Source organism: Natator depressus, chromosome 14 (genome assembly GCF_965152275.1).
Source record: "Natator depressus isolate rNatDep1 chromosome 14, rNatDep2.hap1, whole genome shotgun sequence".
NCBI classification, from domain to species: Eukaryota; Metazoa; Chordata; order Testudines; family Cheloniidae; genus Natator; species Natator depressus.
In genome coordinates this window covers 19,257,813-19,277,307 of record NC_134247.1, presented here as the reverse complement: position 1 = coordinate 19,277,307, position 19,495 = coordinate 19,257,813, and the positions used below count along the sequence as shown (strand labels likewise).

At 37.6% G+C, this 19,495-nt stretch overlaps 1 protein-coding gene across 1 annotated transcript in view; it reads right to left on the bottom strand.

Moving 5' to 3' along the window:
* FOXK2 (forkhead box K2) overlaps positions 1-19,495 on the bottom strand; it is a 64,663-nt gene that overhangs the window by 2,544 nt on the left and 42,624 nt on the right. Inside the window, exons 2-8 of the mRNA XM_074971140.1 lie at positions 18,926-19,120; positions 15,941-16,088; positions 15,282-15,428; positions 12,649-12,842; positions 11,602-11,777; positions 10,340-10,636; positions 8,286-8,495 (exon numbers count right to left, since the gene is read on the bottom strand). Coding sequence (XP_074827241.1) covers positions 8,286-8,495; positions 10,340-10,636; positions 11,602-11,777; positions 12,649-12,842; positions 15,282-15,428; positions 15,941-16,088; positions 18,926-19,120 — 1,367 coding nt within the window. The remainder of the gene's footprint in view (positions 1-8,285; positions 8,496-10,339; positions 10,637-11,601; positions 11,778-12,648; positions 12,843-15,281; positions 15,429-15,940; positions 16,089-18,925; positions 19,121-19,495) is intronic.

The window sequence follows — 19,495 nt, the reverse complement described above, 5'->3', positions numbered from 1 at the left end:
TAGGAATGTTATGTTGCTGGACTCTTGCCAGGTTTGGTTGTATTTTTATTACTCATTATTTGCAGAGATTAAATAGTATGAATCTGATGCACCACATCCACCACAGTCGCTTTTCAAGCTTTCATACATTTCTAATTAGGCATGTTTAAGAGAGCAAGGCACAGACGGAAAATTTACAGAAGCGGTTTTCCTCTCAAAGTTTTTTCGTTCAATTTTTAGATTTAAAGGACCAGATTTGTTGACCTGGCCGAGCTGAGCTCAGCGAAGTATCAAGGGAAGATAGCTTTAAGTCACCTTTGCTTCTCCCAAATCCTGAGGCCACCTTTGGTTCCCAGCGTAAGTTACTGTGGTCTGAAAGCTACGTAGCTGATATCTGATTGTTCGTGCCCCAAAGTTATTTTGGTGGAGATTTTGCTCTGTTGCATGATGTATGAGTACTGAGTGGGGCCTGCTGAAGACTGAGGATTCTGTAAGTGGCTGAACTGTTGCTGTGTAGTGTGTTTGACTAATCCAGTGTTTCTTAAGTTTTAGTGTTTAGGTTGGTGGTAGCTGTACTTGAGTAACCCCCAATTGTTACACATTATATTGTATTTCCTGTTGGAATATATGAATAAAAGGGACAGAAGAGAGACCTAGCTGTCCTAGGAGCAGTATATAAACTGCATCTGAAGTCATGTGGCCAGAGAGGAGCCAAGGTCCTAAGAAGCTCTCTCCCAAAGCAGTTGTCCCCCTCTACTTCTCAGCATTTAGGAAAAAAATCACAGGTCCTAGTAGTACTGTATAACGTCCACTGCAAATACTACTAAAATACTAATTATTATGTGAGACAATGAAATATCCAAAGACTTGGAAATGACAGGTGATAACTTTGAATTTAACAAGGACACCATCAGGCTACATACAAGAGCTTCCTTTCTGCACTCTCACAGCTCTGGTGAAAATACAATTTCAGTTGGGGGGAGTAAATATGTGACTGAAAAGTGCACAAACCTCTCTAATTTTATAGACACAATACACCTCTGATCCTTGTAAATATGTCTCACATAAAAAGGATGACATTATAAAGATGATAAAATGTAGATTTTTAGAAAGCAGCTCATATTCTTCTTTGGTGTTTACACCACAATAATCAATGAACCCAATGGCCAGGAATGGGGGCAATGTACAACAAAAATAATTATTTGGCCAAAAATAGGATAAAGAATTTAAGGGCAATGTTTCCTGTAGCAGAAAAATCCAGCTCCCAATCAGAATAAATTAATGGGCAAAGGAAAATAAATTTCAGCATCACCTTGAAAAGGAAGCTAGACAATATATGCAGCACCATGGTTTGTAAAATCAATTTCTGTATATAGTGACTGAATCACCAGCATCTGGAGTATCAGCATCAGTATTTTAGTCAAGATCAGTTTAACATCCTGCAACACTATTTTAAATGAACAGAAGATTGTGCAAAGACTGATTTTGCTTTTACCCATTCAGGAAAGACATTAATGGTTGTAATGGAAAATGAAAATTAAATAGAGATGAGTGTCTACAGGAAATTTGGTTTGCAGTCTAGACAAGATTTCATTAACACTTTATTAAAAAGAGTTAAAAGCTACTTGTTCATTCCAATAACAGAAACATGCATTTCAGATAGATACTCTGATTTTAAACTTCCTTTATGGATCTCAGACAAGTACTCCTCTTCTTTTTGCGAATACAGACTAACACGGCTGTTACTCTGAAACCTGTCATTATGCAAGGCACTGCATTTAGCCATATGGAGTGGAAATCTATCAACTGCATGAAAAAACTTGTACAGATACAGACAGACATCATCTTCCTTTCCAAATGCAAACAGATGGACATCGTACCAAAAGGACTGAAGGTAAAAAATCCATTACAATCTACATACCACACAGACTATGCTGACAGCTTGTGCCACACGCTCTCAAAGAAACTGCGGAACCACCTGATCAACATCCTCTACAGCAAACAGGGAAAGATAAAGAATGAGCTCTCAAAAATGGATACTCTCATAAAAAACCAACCTTCCACACAAACTTCCTCGTGGCTGGACTTTACTAAAACTAGACAAGCCATTTACAACACACACTTTGCTTCTCTACAAAAGAAAAAGGACACTAAACTTTCTAAACTACTACATGCCACAAGGGGCCATAGCAATGGTTCCCTCAACCCACCCAGCAACATTGTTAACCTATCCAACTATACTCTCAGCCCAGCAGAAGCAGCTGTCCTATCTCGGGGCCTCTCCTTCTGCCCCTCCACCCCCACGAACATGATACAGTTCTGTGGTGACCTAGAATCCTATTTTCGACGTCTCCGACTCAAGGAATATTTCCAACACACCTCTGAACAACATACTAATCCACAGAGACCTCCCAACCAACACTACAAAAAGAAGGATTCTAGGTGGACTCCTCCTGAAGGTCGAGACAGCAAACTGGACTTCTACATAGAGTGCTTCCGCCGACGTACATGGGCTGAAATTGTGGAAAAGCAGCATCACTTGCCCCACAACCTCAGCCGTGGAGAACACAACGCCATCCACAGCCTCAGAAACAACTCTGACATCATAATCAAAAAGGCTGACAAAGGAGGTGCTGTTGTCATCATGAATAGGTCAGAATATGAATAAGAGGCTGCTCGGCAGCTCTCCAACACCACTTTCTACGAGCCATTACCCTCTGATCCCACTGAGAGTTACTAAAAGAAACTACAGCATTTGCTCAAGAAACTCCCTGAGAAAGCACAAGATCAAATCCGCACAGACACATCCCTGGAACCCCGACCTGGGATATTCTATCTACTACCCAAGATCCATAAACCTGGAAATCCTGGGCGCCCCATCATCTCAGGCATTGGCACCCTGACAGCAGGATTGTCTGGCTATGTAGACTCCCTCCTCAGGCCCTACGCTACCAGCACTCCCAGCTACCTTCGAGACACCACTGACTTCCTGAGGAAACTACAATCCATCGGTGATCTTCCTGATGACACCATCCTGGCCACTATGGATGTAGAAGCCCTCTACACCAACATTCCACACAAAGATGGACTACAAGCCACCAAGAACACTATCACCGATAATGTCACGGCTAACCTGGTGGCTGAACTTTGTGACTTTGTCCTTACCCATAACTGTTTTACATTTGGGGACAATGTATACCTTCAAATCAGCGGCACTGCTATGGGTACCCGCATGGCCCCACAGTATGCCAACATTTTTATGGCTGACTTAGAACAACGCTTCCTCAGCTCTCGTCCCCTAACGCCCCTACTCTACTTGCACTATATTGATGACATCTTCATCATCTGGACCCATGGAAAAGAAGCCCTTGAGGAATTCCACCATGATTTCAACAATTTCCATCCCACCATCAGCCTCAGCCTGGTCCAGTCCACGCAAGAGATCCACTTCCTGGACACTACAGTGCTAATAAACGATGGTCACATAAACACCACCCTATACCAGAAACCTACTGACCGCTATTCCTACCTACATGCCTCCAGCTTTCACCCTGACCACACCACACGATCCATTGTCTACAGCCAAGCTCTGCGATACAACCGCATTTGCTCCAACCCCTCAGACAGAGACAAACACCTACAAGATCTCTATCAAGCATTCTTACAACTACAATACCCACCTGCGGAAGTGAAGAAACAGATTGATAGAGCCAGAAGAGTTCCCAGAAGTCACCTACTACAGGACAGGCCTAACAAAGAAAATAACAGAACGCCACTAGCCGTCACCTTCAGCCCCCAACTAAAACCCCTCCAACGCATTATCAAGGATCTACAACCTATCCTGAAGGACGACCCATCACTCTCACAGATCTTAGGAGACAGGCCGGTCCTTGCCTACAGACAGCCCCCCAACCTGAAGCAAATACTCACCAGCAACCACACACCAGAATCACTAACCCAGGAACCTATCCTTGCAACAAAGCCCGTTGCCAACTGTGCCCACATATCTATTCAGGGGACACCATCACAGGGCCTAATAACATCAGCCAGACTATCAGAAGCTCGTTCACCTGCACATCCACCGATGTGATATATGCCATCATGTGCCAGCAATGCCCCCCTGCCATGTACATTGGGCAAACTGGACAGTCTCTACATAAAAGAATAAATGGACACAAATCAGATGTCAAGAATTATAACATTCAAAAACCAGTCGGAGAACACTTCAATCTCTCTGGTCACTCGATTTCTGATCTCAAAGTGACTATCCTTCAACAAAAAAACTTCGAAAACAGACTCCAACGAGAGACTGCTGAATTGGAATTAATTTGCAAATTGGATACAACAGAGACTGGGAATGGTTGAGTCATTATAAAAAGTAACCTATTTCCCCTTGTTTATTCCTCCCCCCGCCCCCCCACCAATGTTCCTCAGACGTTCTTGTTAAACCCTGGATTTGTGCTGGAAATGGCCCACCTTGATTATCATACACATTGTAAGGAGAGTGATCACTTAAGATAAGCTATTACCAGCAGGAGAGTAGGGTGGGGGGAGAGAAAACCTTTTATAGTGATAAACACCCATTTTTTCATGGTTTGTGTGTATAAAAACATCTTCTGTATTTTCCACAGTATGCATCCGATGAAGTGAGCTGTAGCTCACGAAAGCTTATGCTCAAATAAATTGGTTAATCTCTAAGGTGCCACAAGTACTCCTTTTCATTTTGCGAATACAGACTAACACGGCTGTTACTCTGAAACCTGTCAGATTAGTCTGTTCTTACTAAACTATAGTAGACAATGCCTGTTCACAGTTATTTTTGTGGCCAGCAAACAGCTTGATACCATCAATACTGTCAAGATACTTTTCTGATATAGCAGATACTTCACAGTGTCTCTTCTCCCAGTGAAGAGAGTGCATTCCTGCTATATCCTTTTTTGCTTGGTTTTGCATAAATCATTTGCTCTCTAATCAGCACTGTGATTAACTCCTAATCTGATCTCTGAATAGCCAGCAAGGAAGATAGTTACTTCAAATGGGAAAAAAGAAAAAGAAAACAGACCACTGTAATTATATAAAAAGCTGTTTTAAAACCCAGATGTTTAAAAAGTCTGAGCCTTACTTTAAAGATGACAGTTTCGACATGAAAAATCTCCTATGGAGAGAGTAATGTATTCTAAACACAAGCAACAGTAGGGGACTTCAGTCACCTGCATATAAACCTGTTTAGAGAAGTAATCCCTTGATTCCATAAATATTTGCTTCTTGGAACAACTAGTTTTAGTGCGCACACAAGAGGAAAGGGCGACTTGGGATTTGGGGTAAAATTTTCAAAAGCTCCTATGATTTAGGAACTTAAATCCCATTTTCAAAAGTGAAAATGAAGGGAAAATTGAAGTGTCACAATGACAAAATTTAGGACACTCAAAAAGAGACAACTTCAGACAGACCTATCAAAGCAAGGCAAATGGACGTGATGATAGTAGTTCAATTGCAATTTGGAAATATGCGAAGTAGTGCACGCTGGACAGAATAATTTAAACTAATATACATTACAGCATTCTATTTTAACTGAAACCACTCACAAAAAGGACCTAGGTATTTCAATAAAATACCTACTCATATCAAGAATACTATCATGCCGTTATATAAAATGATGTTATACCCTCATCTTGAATACAGCTTTTAGTTCTGGTCATTCCATCTCAGAAAAATGTAGCAGATACAGAAGGGACACAAAGATGATCTACTATGACAGAGAAATGGAAAGGTTTCCATACAAGACACTGAAAAGATTAGGACTCTTAACTGAAGAGACAAATAAGAGGGGGCACATAGTAAATTGTTCAGAGAAAATAAAACAGATGGTCGAAATCATTACCTGCTGGTAATAACTCACCTTAAACGATCACTCTCATTACAGTGTGTATGGTAACACCCACTGTTTCATGTTCTCTATGTATATAAATCTCCCCACTGTATTTTCCACTGAATGCATCTGATGAAGTGAGCTGTAGCTCACAAAAGTTTATGCTCAAATAAATTTGTTAGTCTCTACAGTGCCACTAGTACTCCTTTACTTTTTGCGAATACAGACTAACATGGCTGCTACTCTGAAACAAATCATTACCGTAATTCAAAAGGCTACATCCAATTAAACTAAATGGCAAACAAAAATTTAAAGTGATAACAGGAAATGTTTTGTTTTGTTTAGAAAATAAGGTATTAACCCGTGCAAACTACTAGCCATAAGACAAGGCAGCATTCAAAAAATGACAGTCATATGGACATGACCATCAAGTTACATTTAATAAGAGAAAATCTATGAGATATAAGCCCCCATGCTTCTGGGCATAAGCAAATACGTCAGTTAACACAACAACTTCCCGTATGAGCAGTTACTCCAGAACCGTCCATTAAGGTTCTTATCAGCTTTATCTGAAGCACCTGGTACAGGCCACTGTCAAAAATAAGATGCTGACAAAAAATGGATCGCCCGTCTGTTCCTGAATGGCAAATTCAGGGTGGAGTGATGAAAGTTAAGGCAATTTTAAATTATTTAAATCAAAGATTAAATCAGGTTGAAGCTTTGTAAAACTAATTGAAAATGTGTGCTATGACAATTTTAGATTTAGGTTTATAATAAATTATAAATAAAGTGGTTTTTGTTTTTAAATGCCTTTACTGAAAGGGGTCTATTTGAATTTTACAAAATTGCTGTGGGCAAAAAAAAATGAAATATTGAAAATTAAGGCTCTGATTCTGCAAATACTGTACATACACATCTAATTTTACTCACCTGAATTGTCCCACTGACTTCAATGGAACGACTCATGTACTTAACTTTAAGCATGCATCTAAATGGTTATAGCATCAGTGATTAAAACTGTACTTTTATTTAAAACTCCTAGTGACAAAATCTTTGTCATTTCAAAACAAAACTGTTTCAGTGATAATAATGAAAAGTTACTCAGATTTTCAACAAAGTTATTGCAAACTTTTTTTTCTATACAAAGGCCAATATTTTTAAGAATAGAAGCCTAAAATTAGGTTCCTAAATACAAAGCCAGACACCCTAGAATGGCATTTTCAAGAACTCTTAACTGACTTCAGACTGAAAACCTTGATGGAGGAATATAGCTTTGTTGAAGCATTCCAGATATCTTGACTGTGGAAGCTCATTATGTTGGAAGGAGGTATTGGCTGACAACCCCAATAGTCTGTGCTATCTTTGCATTTTATGTTTGCATTTGTGTTGTTCTCATAGTAATGATATTAACAAAGGCCTGGACTTGACTTTTCCAAGCATACTTGAACAAGTTAAGTAGGAAAATCTCTTAGAAAGAAGTTCCTTTGTACAATCTGAAATTCCAGGAACAATTAGGAAACTTAATTAAAGAAACAAGTACGTATAAACTGAGAAGAAAGCAAAGAATTAGCAACATGTAGATTAATCTTCTTTAAATAATCAACAGAAGATTTTTTTAAATCATAATTTTTTAATTCACCTTGGGCATATTTATTTCAAAGGGAAACTGTCAAAACAAATAGGCACGAAATTAGATTTATCAGCAAACCAAACCAAAAGCTGTATTTGATATGAATGTACCTTTGTCCTGCCATCCAATCAGACTGCCTACTCAAAAACTGAGACGTCAGAGGGTATTAAGACAGGCAAGCAGCTTCAAAAGAATCCTTTAGAATTCCTGTAAATTTTAATATATTTTTTTTTCCCACAAGCTTTGGAGAAAGGTACAGCAGAAGAATGACCTAAAAAGCCGACCCACAAAGAAGCCTTGCACCCAGTTTGTTCTTGACCACCCAGAGGACTGGTTGTCCATTTTAGTAGTACTGCAGCCCTTGCTTTGCAGGAACGGAGTTTTCAAGAACTAAAAAAACATTTTAAAAGTTATTTTTAGGTTGGGTTTAATTTGGGAGTTGTCATCCCTGACAGTGCCCCTTTAAAAATTCCAGAGATTAAATTCCTATTCTGGTAACAATCAGTGAAAGGAGACACCAATTGTCTATCTGTTTGTCTGTCTCTCTCACACACACGTATATCTATATATTCTCTCTCTCTATATATATAGATATATATAGAAAATGTAAAAAGGCTGCAGATGGCAAACAAACTGTATGTGCAACTCTAGTTGCTTTCAGTGACAGTACAAAGGACTGAGGAAGGAATCTAAATAATGAGATTTTACAATGGACATTCTGAGAAACTGTACAAATTTGCTCATTCTGAAGGCAGTTCCTACACTGGAAATGTTTGTGGCTATACGAAATATTAGTCAAAAGCTTACCAGTGTTGCCCTGTCCTTGTATCGCTGTGGTGATAGGTACTATGTGCGTTCCATTCTGGGTTACAGTTTTTATTGGTAGCTGGTGTTGACCTAGAGGTGCCTGTTGCACTATAGTAACTGTCTGTAAGGGCGTGGTCTGAGATGTCTGAATGATACGACTAGCAGCTCCTATTGTAGCATGGCTAATAGCAGGTATAGGTTCCACTTTAACTGGAAAACAACAAAAGTTATTTAATATGTTACGTTAAGACAAGACGGCTTAAAACAAAACATGACAAAAAGTGATTTAGTTACTTTATCCCTCCAATGAATATAATTAATCTTACTAATAACCTCAAAGCATCTGAAAAAGCATGGAACAAACATTCTATTTTAATTAGGGCTGTCGATCAATCACAGTTAACTCCCACGATTAACTTGAAAAACTTAATTGTGATTAAAAACATTAATCACAATTAATCGCAGTTTTAACCACACTGTTAAACAATAGAATACCAATTGAAATTTATTAAATACAAAGTGTACACTGCTCACTTTATATTATTTTTTATTACAAATATTTTCACTGTAAGAATGATAAAGAAAAAGAAATAGTATTTTTCAATTCACCTTATACAAGTACTGTAGTACAATCTCTCTATCATGAAAATGCAACTTACAAATGTAGATTTTTTTGTTTGTTACATAAATGCACTCAAAACAAAACCATGTAAAACTTTAGAACCTGCAAGTCCATTCAATCCTACTTCATGTTCAGCCAATAGCTCAGACAAACAAGTTTGTTTACATTTACGGGAGATAATGCGGCCCGCTTATTATTTACAATGTCACCTGAAAGTGAGAATAGGCGTTCGCATGGCACTTTTGTAGCCAGCATTGCAAGGTATTCACGTGTCAGATATGCTAAATATTCGTATGTCCCTCCATGCTCTGGCCACCATTCCAGAGGACATGCTTCCATACTGATGATGCTGAACTCCTTGGGGGAGAATTGCATTTCTCCTGTTCTGTTTTACCCACATTCTGCCATATATTTCATGTTATAGCAGTCTCAGATGATGACCCAGCACGTTGTTCATTTAAAAACACTTTCACTACAGATTTGACAAACACAAAGAAGGTACCAATGTGAAATTTCTAAAGATAGCTACAGCACGTGACCAAGAATCTGAAGTGCCTTCCAAAATCTGAAAGGAATGAGGTGTGGAACATGCTTTGAGAAGAGTTAAAAGAGCAACACTCCGACGCAGAAACTACAGAACCCAAACCACCAAAAAGAAAATCAACCGTCTGCTAGGGGCATCTGAGTTAGATAATGAAAATGAACGTGCATCGGTCCGCACCGCTTTGGATTGTTATCGAGCAGAACCCGTCATCAGCATGGATGCATGTCCTCTGCAATGGTGGTTGAAGCATGAAGGGACATATGAATCTTTAGTGCATCTGGCACATAAATATCTTGTGACACCAGCTACAACAGTGCCATTTCTTACCTTCAGGTGACACTGTAAACAAAAAGCGGTCAACGCTATCTCCTGCAAATGTAAACAAACCTGTTTGAGCGACTGGCTGAACAAGAAGTAGGACTGAGTGGACTTGTAGGCTCTAAAGTTTTACATTGTTTTATTTTTGAGTGCAGTTATTTATTTGTACATAATTCTACATTTGTAAGTTCAACTTTCATGTTAAAGAGACTGCACTAAAGTACTTATATTAGGTGAAATGAAAATTACTGTCTTGTTTCTTTACAGTGCAAATATTTGTAATAAAAAATAATATAAAGTGAGCACTGTACACTTTGTATTCTGTGTTGTAACTGAAATCAAAATATTTGAATATGTAGAAAATATCCAAAACTATTTAAATAAACGGCATTCTATTATTGTTTACAAGTGCAATTAATCGTGTGATTCATTTTTTTAATCACTTAACAGCCCTAATTTTAACAAATGTTTTTTTCACTTGCATCTATGAAGCGATTTTCTAAAGGTAAATAAGGTGTTAGACAACCACACATATTTATATGAGACTTACTGAACTCAGTCAATTCTCACCTTTTACTTCCTTGTGGTCTCCATTCTCTTGAGGTTCTGCCTTGGGCTGGGTTAGCATTGCAGCTTGTGTAACCACTGCCTGTCCAGCTACAGTGTAAGTGTTTGCTGGTGCTAATCCAGTCACATTTGTGACAGACACAGCTGGTATCTGGTGAACAACATGAACTGTCTGAACTACAGGCTGCTGGGATGTTGATGTTGTCACAGGAGTTGCAACAGTGTAGGTGACGGGTTTAATAGTTTGTGGTAGCTGCCGTTGTACAGTAATTAAAACAGGTTGGCTAGATAGAGGTGATCCTAACAAAAAAGACAAAGATAAATTAGACTGGAAGTTTGAATCAAGTATGTTTTTAGTTAATCATCCCAACACACTGAACACTGAAGCCTTGTAAAAGCAACAACCCTCGCTACTCCCTTTCACTGGCTGCTACAAAAGCTAAAACGTGGAAAATAAAGACTCTTATCGCACCTTACAATTACACCTTACAATTTTAGCATGTAGCGTTGGAATGATCAGACTGCTGTTGCTGACTCCATTTATCTTGTCACAAGACCTATACAGGCCTTCACTGTATCATAAGGTGATATCACTAGGAAAACCTGATAGCTAGAACACAAATAAAACTACCAATACAACACAGATAAATATGGGGGATTAGGGGGGATGAATCAATACAAAAGAAACATCCCACCACTCAACTCCTCAGCCCTTCCCAATTCTAGTTCTCTTGTCCTCTGCTTTGGGTAAGAGCAAAATGGCTACAAATGTGTACTGTAAATAAGACGGACATTTAATTTAGTATAGCAACCCTTGATCCAGGAAATCACTTTGGTTTTCACCAACCATTCTTAATGGAGCTTTTTATCCAAATTCATGTTCTGCGCATGGAGAATCTGTGCTGCACAAAAAGACAGAACAGTTTTCCAGAAGAAGAGATGACACTGATATACCACTATTTTCCTAACTGAGACAGAAGTACAGCCTCTGCTTACCAGCAAAGTAAGCATCTATCTGTGCGGAATGAACATACATAAATACCAGGAAGAAGATGTATCGACCGTATTAGCCATTTTCAGGAAATATTTCGCACACTGATTTTCTGCACTTCTCCATGCTTTGCCTTAAAAGTTTATTATCTATCTGAAAACATTTACGGATTTCTTAATTTAGGTGTGAATTCCACGAAGACTGTTTCAGGCAACATATTTTACAAATTTTCCCTCATCACCCCAAACCAAAAGAGTATTTTAAAAATTCTCACCTGGGGCACTCTGTGCAAATCGTGCTTCTTGTATTACTGCTAATTTTGGCTGGATAGCACTAGACTCAGGTTCCATTGGGACTGGAGATCCTTCCCTTGACAAACTCTCTGGGGTCTGTACGCCACTGGAGTGGGCAGACAACACTCCAGAATGATTAGGAGAAGCTGGGGCACTTCTGTATTTTAAGAAAATGAAAGCAGCAGCTGGTATGTTTTAAGTTAATTGTGAAAGATGAGCGACCTTGCCTCTAAAAACATTGTAATATATCTACTTTCCACAAGAGGGAACCCTTTGCCTTCTACCAAACAAGTACCCACCAAATCCATGATTTGATTCTGCATAAAGCCTCTGTTAACCAAGAGGAGAAATCAAAGGCAGACTTTGGCTAAGGTTAATGGAATAGAAACATTTGCACTTTTTCTGATGGAGTGTTTCCAAGCAATCCATGCAACAGTACAAATGTTTTTTCTAGGGGGACAGAATGATGAGCGGCTCTATCTAAGGGTAAGTCAAAGGAAGCCAGCAGCAGCAGAAAGGGGACACAGTCTTTACATAGCTAGTAATTAAGTCTATATATTTCACCATTAAGAATACTGGTAAAACATTATCAAACTAAACACAATTTTTAAAGGCATGAGAGGGATAAAGTTAGCAATTAAAATCGTAACCGTGTAACAGTGAAGTACAGAAAGCCCTTCTTACGTTAACAAGCTAACAATTACTTACGTAAACTGAGCCAGTACATTAGCACTAAGAAAAGCAATAGAAAACAAAGCTCGTGCATGAGGGCAATCTTTACTGGTGTTTTAAATTAAATAACTAAACTTGTGATTTTAGTACTGTATACAAAACTATCTAGTTTGTACGAGCCTGAAGGTTAAAAACAGCGATCGTTTTTGGTTCTATTATAGAATTATAATTCAGTCTTACCGTACCAACATATTACTATTTAAAGTACTGTTCTCTCTTACTTCCAGCAGGAAATTTAACATTTAAGGTAAACTTCTGAAAATTAAATGTCTTTTTGTTCATCTGTTTTTCCTTACCTAGAAGAGAGTGGTCCCAGAGGGGTTCTAAAGCAAGGTACTCCCCTAGGCCGCCTTTTCCTAAAAGCCTGCTCTATTAATTTGCTTTCAGAGGCAGGGTCTATCCTCCAGAATGAGCCTTTGCCTGGTTCTTCCTGGGAACGTGGTACTTTGATGAAATAACGATTCAGAGAGAGATTGTGGCGTATTGAATTCTATGGAACATAAAAAAATATGTAGAATTCACATATATTTTTACTAAAAAGTCAGAATGTGGCCTAGTGCAGTGGTCTGTAGTACGGGAGACTCGGGGTTCAGGTCTCTAGTTCCTTAGAGCAGCAGGTGCCTGCTAGCGCTATAAAGGCAGCATACTAAAGCCTGGGGAAGGGAGCCTTGGCATTGCTCAAACCTCTCCCAGCAATTAAAGAACAATGCTAACAAGCTCCTAAGGGAATCTCATTTCAATCCTCTCACGAGAAGGATAGTAGTCACAATGCATGGTTTCAAAAGTTGTGTGGACATAAAGCAGTGGATAAAAAGAATCAGTAGTACCTGAAACACCTTCCCCTCCACTGCTCAAATGAAAGTCAAAACTGTTCCCATGGGGCTGCTAAAACATACTATATTCACTGATTCTGATACTGATCTTATACAATAATACTCTATCATTATTTCATAGTAAGGAAAGGAAAGGTTTTATTAAAGAAATTTCAGATACAGCTCGATACTTGGGAGTTCACCTTTCCTTACCAGAAGCCACACAAAAGGAGGATTCTTTCGGCAACTTCAGTTCCCAGTTATTCTTCCCCAAAACAGGGAAAGATATCGATTACCTGACAATCTCAACATAGAGGCCAAGGATTTAGTGGGCCTAGGAAAACTCTGAATGGCAGTAGGTCCAAATGTAGCTCTCTAGAATGATCATCATACTATGCTGTGGTCTGCATATTACCATATGCCCAATATGCAGTGTCATGAAGACTAAAATCTGTTGCAACTTCATAGAGGACTTGGATGGAAATGTATGAAGGTACTGATGTTCTGATGCAAGCGGGAAAAATCTATCGTTGACTTTATATGCTTCATATATACACACACATATCACACTGAGACCTTTCAGAATTTGATAACTCAAGTGGAGGGAAACAAATACAACCATTTAAGTTTGTACTAACTTTAACTGTCCAGTTCTGATCCACTGAATGTTAGCACTGAAACATCTGGGGAAAATTTTCATAAAACATTCCAAATCAAGGCTCTTTAAAATCCTCAAAATTAAATCCAATCCTAGTCACAGGTCAGCCTCAGATGCGATTCATGACCTTGACAGCAGGCTTAGAGAATTTAGGGCAAAGTTACCCATGTACAGTTTCTTCAATGCAATCTGATGCTAACAGAAGCTGTTTCCCCTGCCAATGACAAACAGAACTAGCAGGTGGTGTGAAGAATATAAGTTTATCAGTTGTATTTGTGTCTCCATCTGCTAGAAGAGAATATTAAATCCAACTTTTCTAGATTGGAGGAAAAATACACGACAGAATGAGTCCAACATGATGGGCCTTCAAAAAAAAGTTCTAGGATATACATGAATATATCCATAGCCTCATTAGGTATTGAAACAATTATCTAAAACATAGCCTGAAGCATATAGGTAAGTTAACAAAATTGTCATCTACTGCCTGAAGCCAGAGGCTAAGAATATTGTTCGCAAATGAGGTAAGTTACCTACCATTATGGCAATATTTTATATGACTACTAACCAAAACAGCCACTCCATTTTATTATATTTTCCTATTTTTATGCATTAGTGTAATTCTTACTCAATTCTCTGAAACAGAAGGGGTGTGCTGTGCTTGCCATTTTGTTTTTGCAAAGTATTATGCATCTAAACATGCAGTGATCTAACACCTAATTTTAAAACTAGAGGCCATAATGCAGATCTGTATCAGCCAACTAGTCTCTATGGAAAACAGTACAATAGACACAAATATAGATGTACTTTAGACAAAATCCTGAAATATATCTTATACAAGGCATGCAAAAATATTTTAAAAAACAATTACTATTGTTAGAATAGAACTGACCATGGGCAAATGGAACTTTCTAGTCACCTGTGTGAGCACAATCAAAAGTGAGGTAGTCAACAGTGCAAGATAAAGCAAGATATGTATACCTGTAGTTAAGGAGCTGTAAGGTCAAGACCACAGCTTTCAACAAGCGCGTATTCCAAGATTTTGGGATCTTATTTTGGCTTGTTGAGGTAACACAAGCATGTTAACGCAAGAAGAAATTCTAATAAAATATTCATTCTTTTATGGCAAACATTTAAATCCATTTCTACCTATGTTTATATTTTTCTCCAACAGAAGTCCTATAAATTCCACTATTGGAACTCTAGGGAATACTAAGGCTAGAGAATGATGCTGCCATAGTACACCTAAGCTCCTGCCAACCTAGAGACTTTAAGATTAGAAATCCATTACATATGAATTTATGACCCATTCAGTCCACCAAAAATCTACTGAAGGGCTGTCATGATCACTTAATATAACCAGTATAAATAAAACAAGTTGACTTGGCTTATTTACTATCATTCACTTATCATACTAATAGTTGTTTTTATTCATGACTTTTAAAAGAAATACTAGATTTACCTGCCAGCCCTTGTCTGCTGTTCTGTAGTACGGATAGTTTTTAGTTATGTGCGTATAAATTCCATTTAGTGTAAGCTGCTTATCAGGTGCCATTGTAATTGCTTGTACTATTAGTTGTGCATAGGAATAAGGTGGTTTTGAGTCATCCTATAAAAAAAATAAAAGAACCCTTAAAATATTTGCCTCCATAAACTTTACAGTAGTATACCTCTTTTCTAAAATTACAAAATGCAGTAATCAACTTCATTTTTCAACACCTCTGGATGACTTGAGGATTTCAAAAGAAAAGCTAAAACCAAACTTACATCTTCCAGTTAGGAGGATTTAAGATGACAGTAAAAATCAAAAGAAACTAATACAACATTTAACCAAGGACTATGAATCTAAAATGTCTAAAAAATGATGGTCATGCAAGTAACTAAAAACCAATACAGACATGAACCTCTTCAATGGAGATCTACATTTAAAAAAAAAAAAAAAAAAAAATCAAGATACAAGGCACATCGAAACACAAAAGATCTCTGGCTCCAATCTGTTTTCAATTTCTAAATGCCAAATCATGTCTAAGTTCATATACTTTGGACAACAAATTTCCAACATTGGTACATTGGGCTCAAGGCTTTATTTTTATTTATGGTTTTATTCTGTGCAACTTTTACCTTTGGGCTATCACCACCCGATGCTTCCTTGTCGTTTTCTGACTGTGAATTGTCAGCCATTAAATGTAGGTCAGATGGCATTACACGACTCATTTTGTACCCTGAAGAGCCTGCACCACGCGGGCTAGATGGGCAGGAATTTGCAGCACTGTAGAATATAAAAAGAGGATCCTACTATTTTGTTATACAGTATATCACCACATTATGTCTAATCAAATAGCTCTAATTGTAGGAAAACTCACTAGTGTTCCCAGACTGTCGTTAAGGGTCTGTCAGTATTTCCATTATAAATGCTTGGAAAATGGGATTTATAACTCGCTGTAAGAAGCAAAATCACTCCAGGAAGAAACCTGTCAGATGAGGTTTCAGCCTCTCTCTTCAAAGAAAGAAGATTAACTGTTTTGTAGGCTATATTGTATTTATGTAAGCTTTGCTGACAATACGTCCATTTTAGTTGGAGGTTCGGTCTACTTATACAACCAAAAATTCTGGATTCTCGTCTGAACCGCTGATCTGAAAGTTTTCAGAAAGTAGGTCTACGTGAGATTTCCACCACGTGCTTGTTTTTAGCTTAGTCAGAATCACTCAATAATGTGTCTGGATGAAACAGCATGCTTGCGAAAATATAATAAAGGAAGAGTTCTGGGTGATTCTTATTTAATCAAATATATATTTCAGGTAAACTGACTTAGAATTATATACAGACACTGAGCTGTATTAACACTATAAATCCTCATGTAACGTAATAATCCAATAGGCCAAAGGTTGGGGAGATGACGACATAAGTGGATAGGACACCAACAAAACAGTAGCCAAAGGTAAAATTTGATAATTGGCATTTTGCTAAGGCTCATTAGTGTTGGGAATGTATAAAATATTAACTCGAAAATTAAAATAAATTTCTACCATATCTTTTGAAAGTTTATGATTTTTTCCACCTTTTATAGTGCACCCGAATCATAGCTGTATAAAGAGCTATTCTTCCAGAATTTCCTTTGTCCCTTTACAGTTGAGAGACAGTCATTGAACAATCTTTTCACTGCTTACATATTTTCATGTAATGCAATAAGCCCCCAAAACATTTACATAATGACAGGATTCAATTCTGCCCTCAGAAGCATCAAAAAACGCATATACGAAAATAAAAGCAGGAATCTGAGAAGTCTGCCAGGTCCCCATCCACTAGCCTTTTTCTAAATCAAAGATACTATTTTAAATTAATCAAAATATATAAAATTTAAGACTTTAAGGAAAACTAGAGTTAAGGGATACCATCTGGACTGGTGGGACAAAAAGTTGTATCTGCCAAGATTTGCTTTGCAAGCAGACAGGAACATCTTGCTGTCTACACCCTTTGCAGTGCCTGCTATGTTCTTACATGTAGACAGAGTAACATACAAAACCACTGTTCTTGAAGAGAAACTTATCTTCACAATTCCAACATTTGAGGTTAGCTGTTAGTGGACTGTCCAGCAGGGAAGATGGAATTTTAATAATGTTGTGTGAAACAGGCCTTGTTTTGAGGGTTAAGAGTCAGAAGGTCAGCACTTTTTAAAAAGTGTTGGTCATTGCTGTGCTATGTAAGTTTTGCACATATCAACTGACAGTATCCCTTTACACTTTGCTACCTGTACCATGTATTCACACAACAATATATATGGTATAATCAAAGCAAGTTTAGAAATCCTCCACACAACTTGGTGAATTAAAGAAGAAAATGTCAAGCTAGTAAAATAGACTCAGAACTGCTTTGATTTTTAACGGTATAGTTTAACAGTTGTTTAATAGCCTTGGGAGATAATTGCAACAACTGAGATAATGCAAAAAGCAATGGTGAAATATTTATGAATGCAGTCATTTCTTGGGGAAGATAAATTTTTCCTGGTTTAAATAAAAAAAACCCAAGACTGCTATACTATCAAATCACTTTTTCCAAATGCACCATTTGCAAACACTATCACAAAACTGGAATCAAGATCTCTGCTCTTGTTAAGTATCAACAGATTTACCTCTGAATTTAAACTTCATAACAGGATCCAAATTTGAAGATCAACAGAATTAGACACACTAGCTTTACATTCCTTGAATCAAGCATATCTACCAGAATCTGTGAGGAAAAGGTGGAATTTTCAAAAATATTTAAGTGACTGTGGTGCTTCTGAAAATTCTATTCAAAATGCTTTTATAAGTTTGCAAGAAGAGCAATTAAGCTTTTTGTTTAATTGAACTTCAACCCAACAACAAGCCAAATGATGGCTCTGAGTCTCTAATCAATACAGCTAAACTGACAGACCCAACCAAATTAACCACACCTACCAAAACATTTCTCAACACTATACTTCTCCTGATGCTATACTGAGATACTATAAATAAGAAACTTAGTTTACTGACTGCAGTCATTTGTCAATAAGAGACTCTTTTTTTAATCATTAGTTTTCAAAGCAAGCATTGCCAAACAGCTAAAACATATTTTTCTGCTGACAAACTTACTAAGGACACTAGATTTTAGTCAACTGCTTAAGAATAGTACTAACAATGGAAATAAAAATAGAAACTAAATTAAAGTGTTGTCACAGGTATAACGAAGACCAACAATGGCAAGAAAATTGTAAGTTAAGATTGATGCTTAAACTCACTCTAGTGTGTCCAAATATTTCAGCCACTGGGAAATGTGGGCTCATTCACTGCTCTAACCATCCTAGAATACTAGGAACAAAAGGACGCATTCAGAGTACAGCCCTAACACAATTTTATTGCTTTTGTGAATTTAAAGTCAGACTTTAATGACAGTAACAGATTTGTATATTTATGTGAATAGGTAGCCACTGAAAAAAACCCACAACACTTATAGTTTTACTCCAAGGCTCATCTGAGCTCCAACTTAAGCATTATTACATAAGGAAAGCAACATCAAATGAACTGTATCTCTGTATTGATTCTGGAACCATATATTACCCTACATGCAATTTTGCAAATTTTAAATACCTGATAGTTCCTGTGGGAGAAGGGAGAGGGCTGATCAGGTGAGCCATGTTGTCTGGAATGTTTATTGTTAAGGGAGAGATCTGGGGTTGCACAGGTTTCACTGGAGACTCTGGGGACTCCTGTTTTTCTCTTTTTTCATTGGACAGAGCTGTGAATGTTATCTTGATGTTTGTGCTGGGAAACCTGAAAGTACATCTGAAAAATAAAAACAAATATTTATGCAACTTGTTTACAGGTAATACATAACAGACTTTTTTGCGTAACTCACAAGCAATATTTAACCCTGATTAAAGTAGTAAAAGCCTATCTTGGGTAATGATTTGCAATTATCTTCATTTTACACACAGGCACAGAGATCTAGTAAACACTAGAAAGTCAAAATTTTAGACTTTAGAATACAAATATAATTGTATTAAGTCTATACATTATCTTAACGCTGTAACTCTCTCTAGATTTCTGTAGTCCATTTTGAGATTGAACTGGAAACATACTCCAAATGGGGTATTATTTCAAAAACATCTGAACAGTGAGTGACATCAGAAGGAATGGATTTTGTGCATTAACAATTTA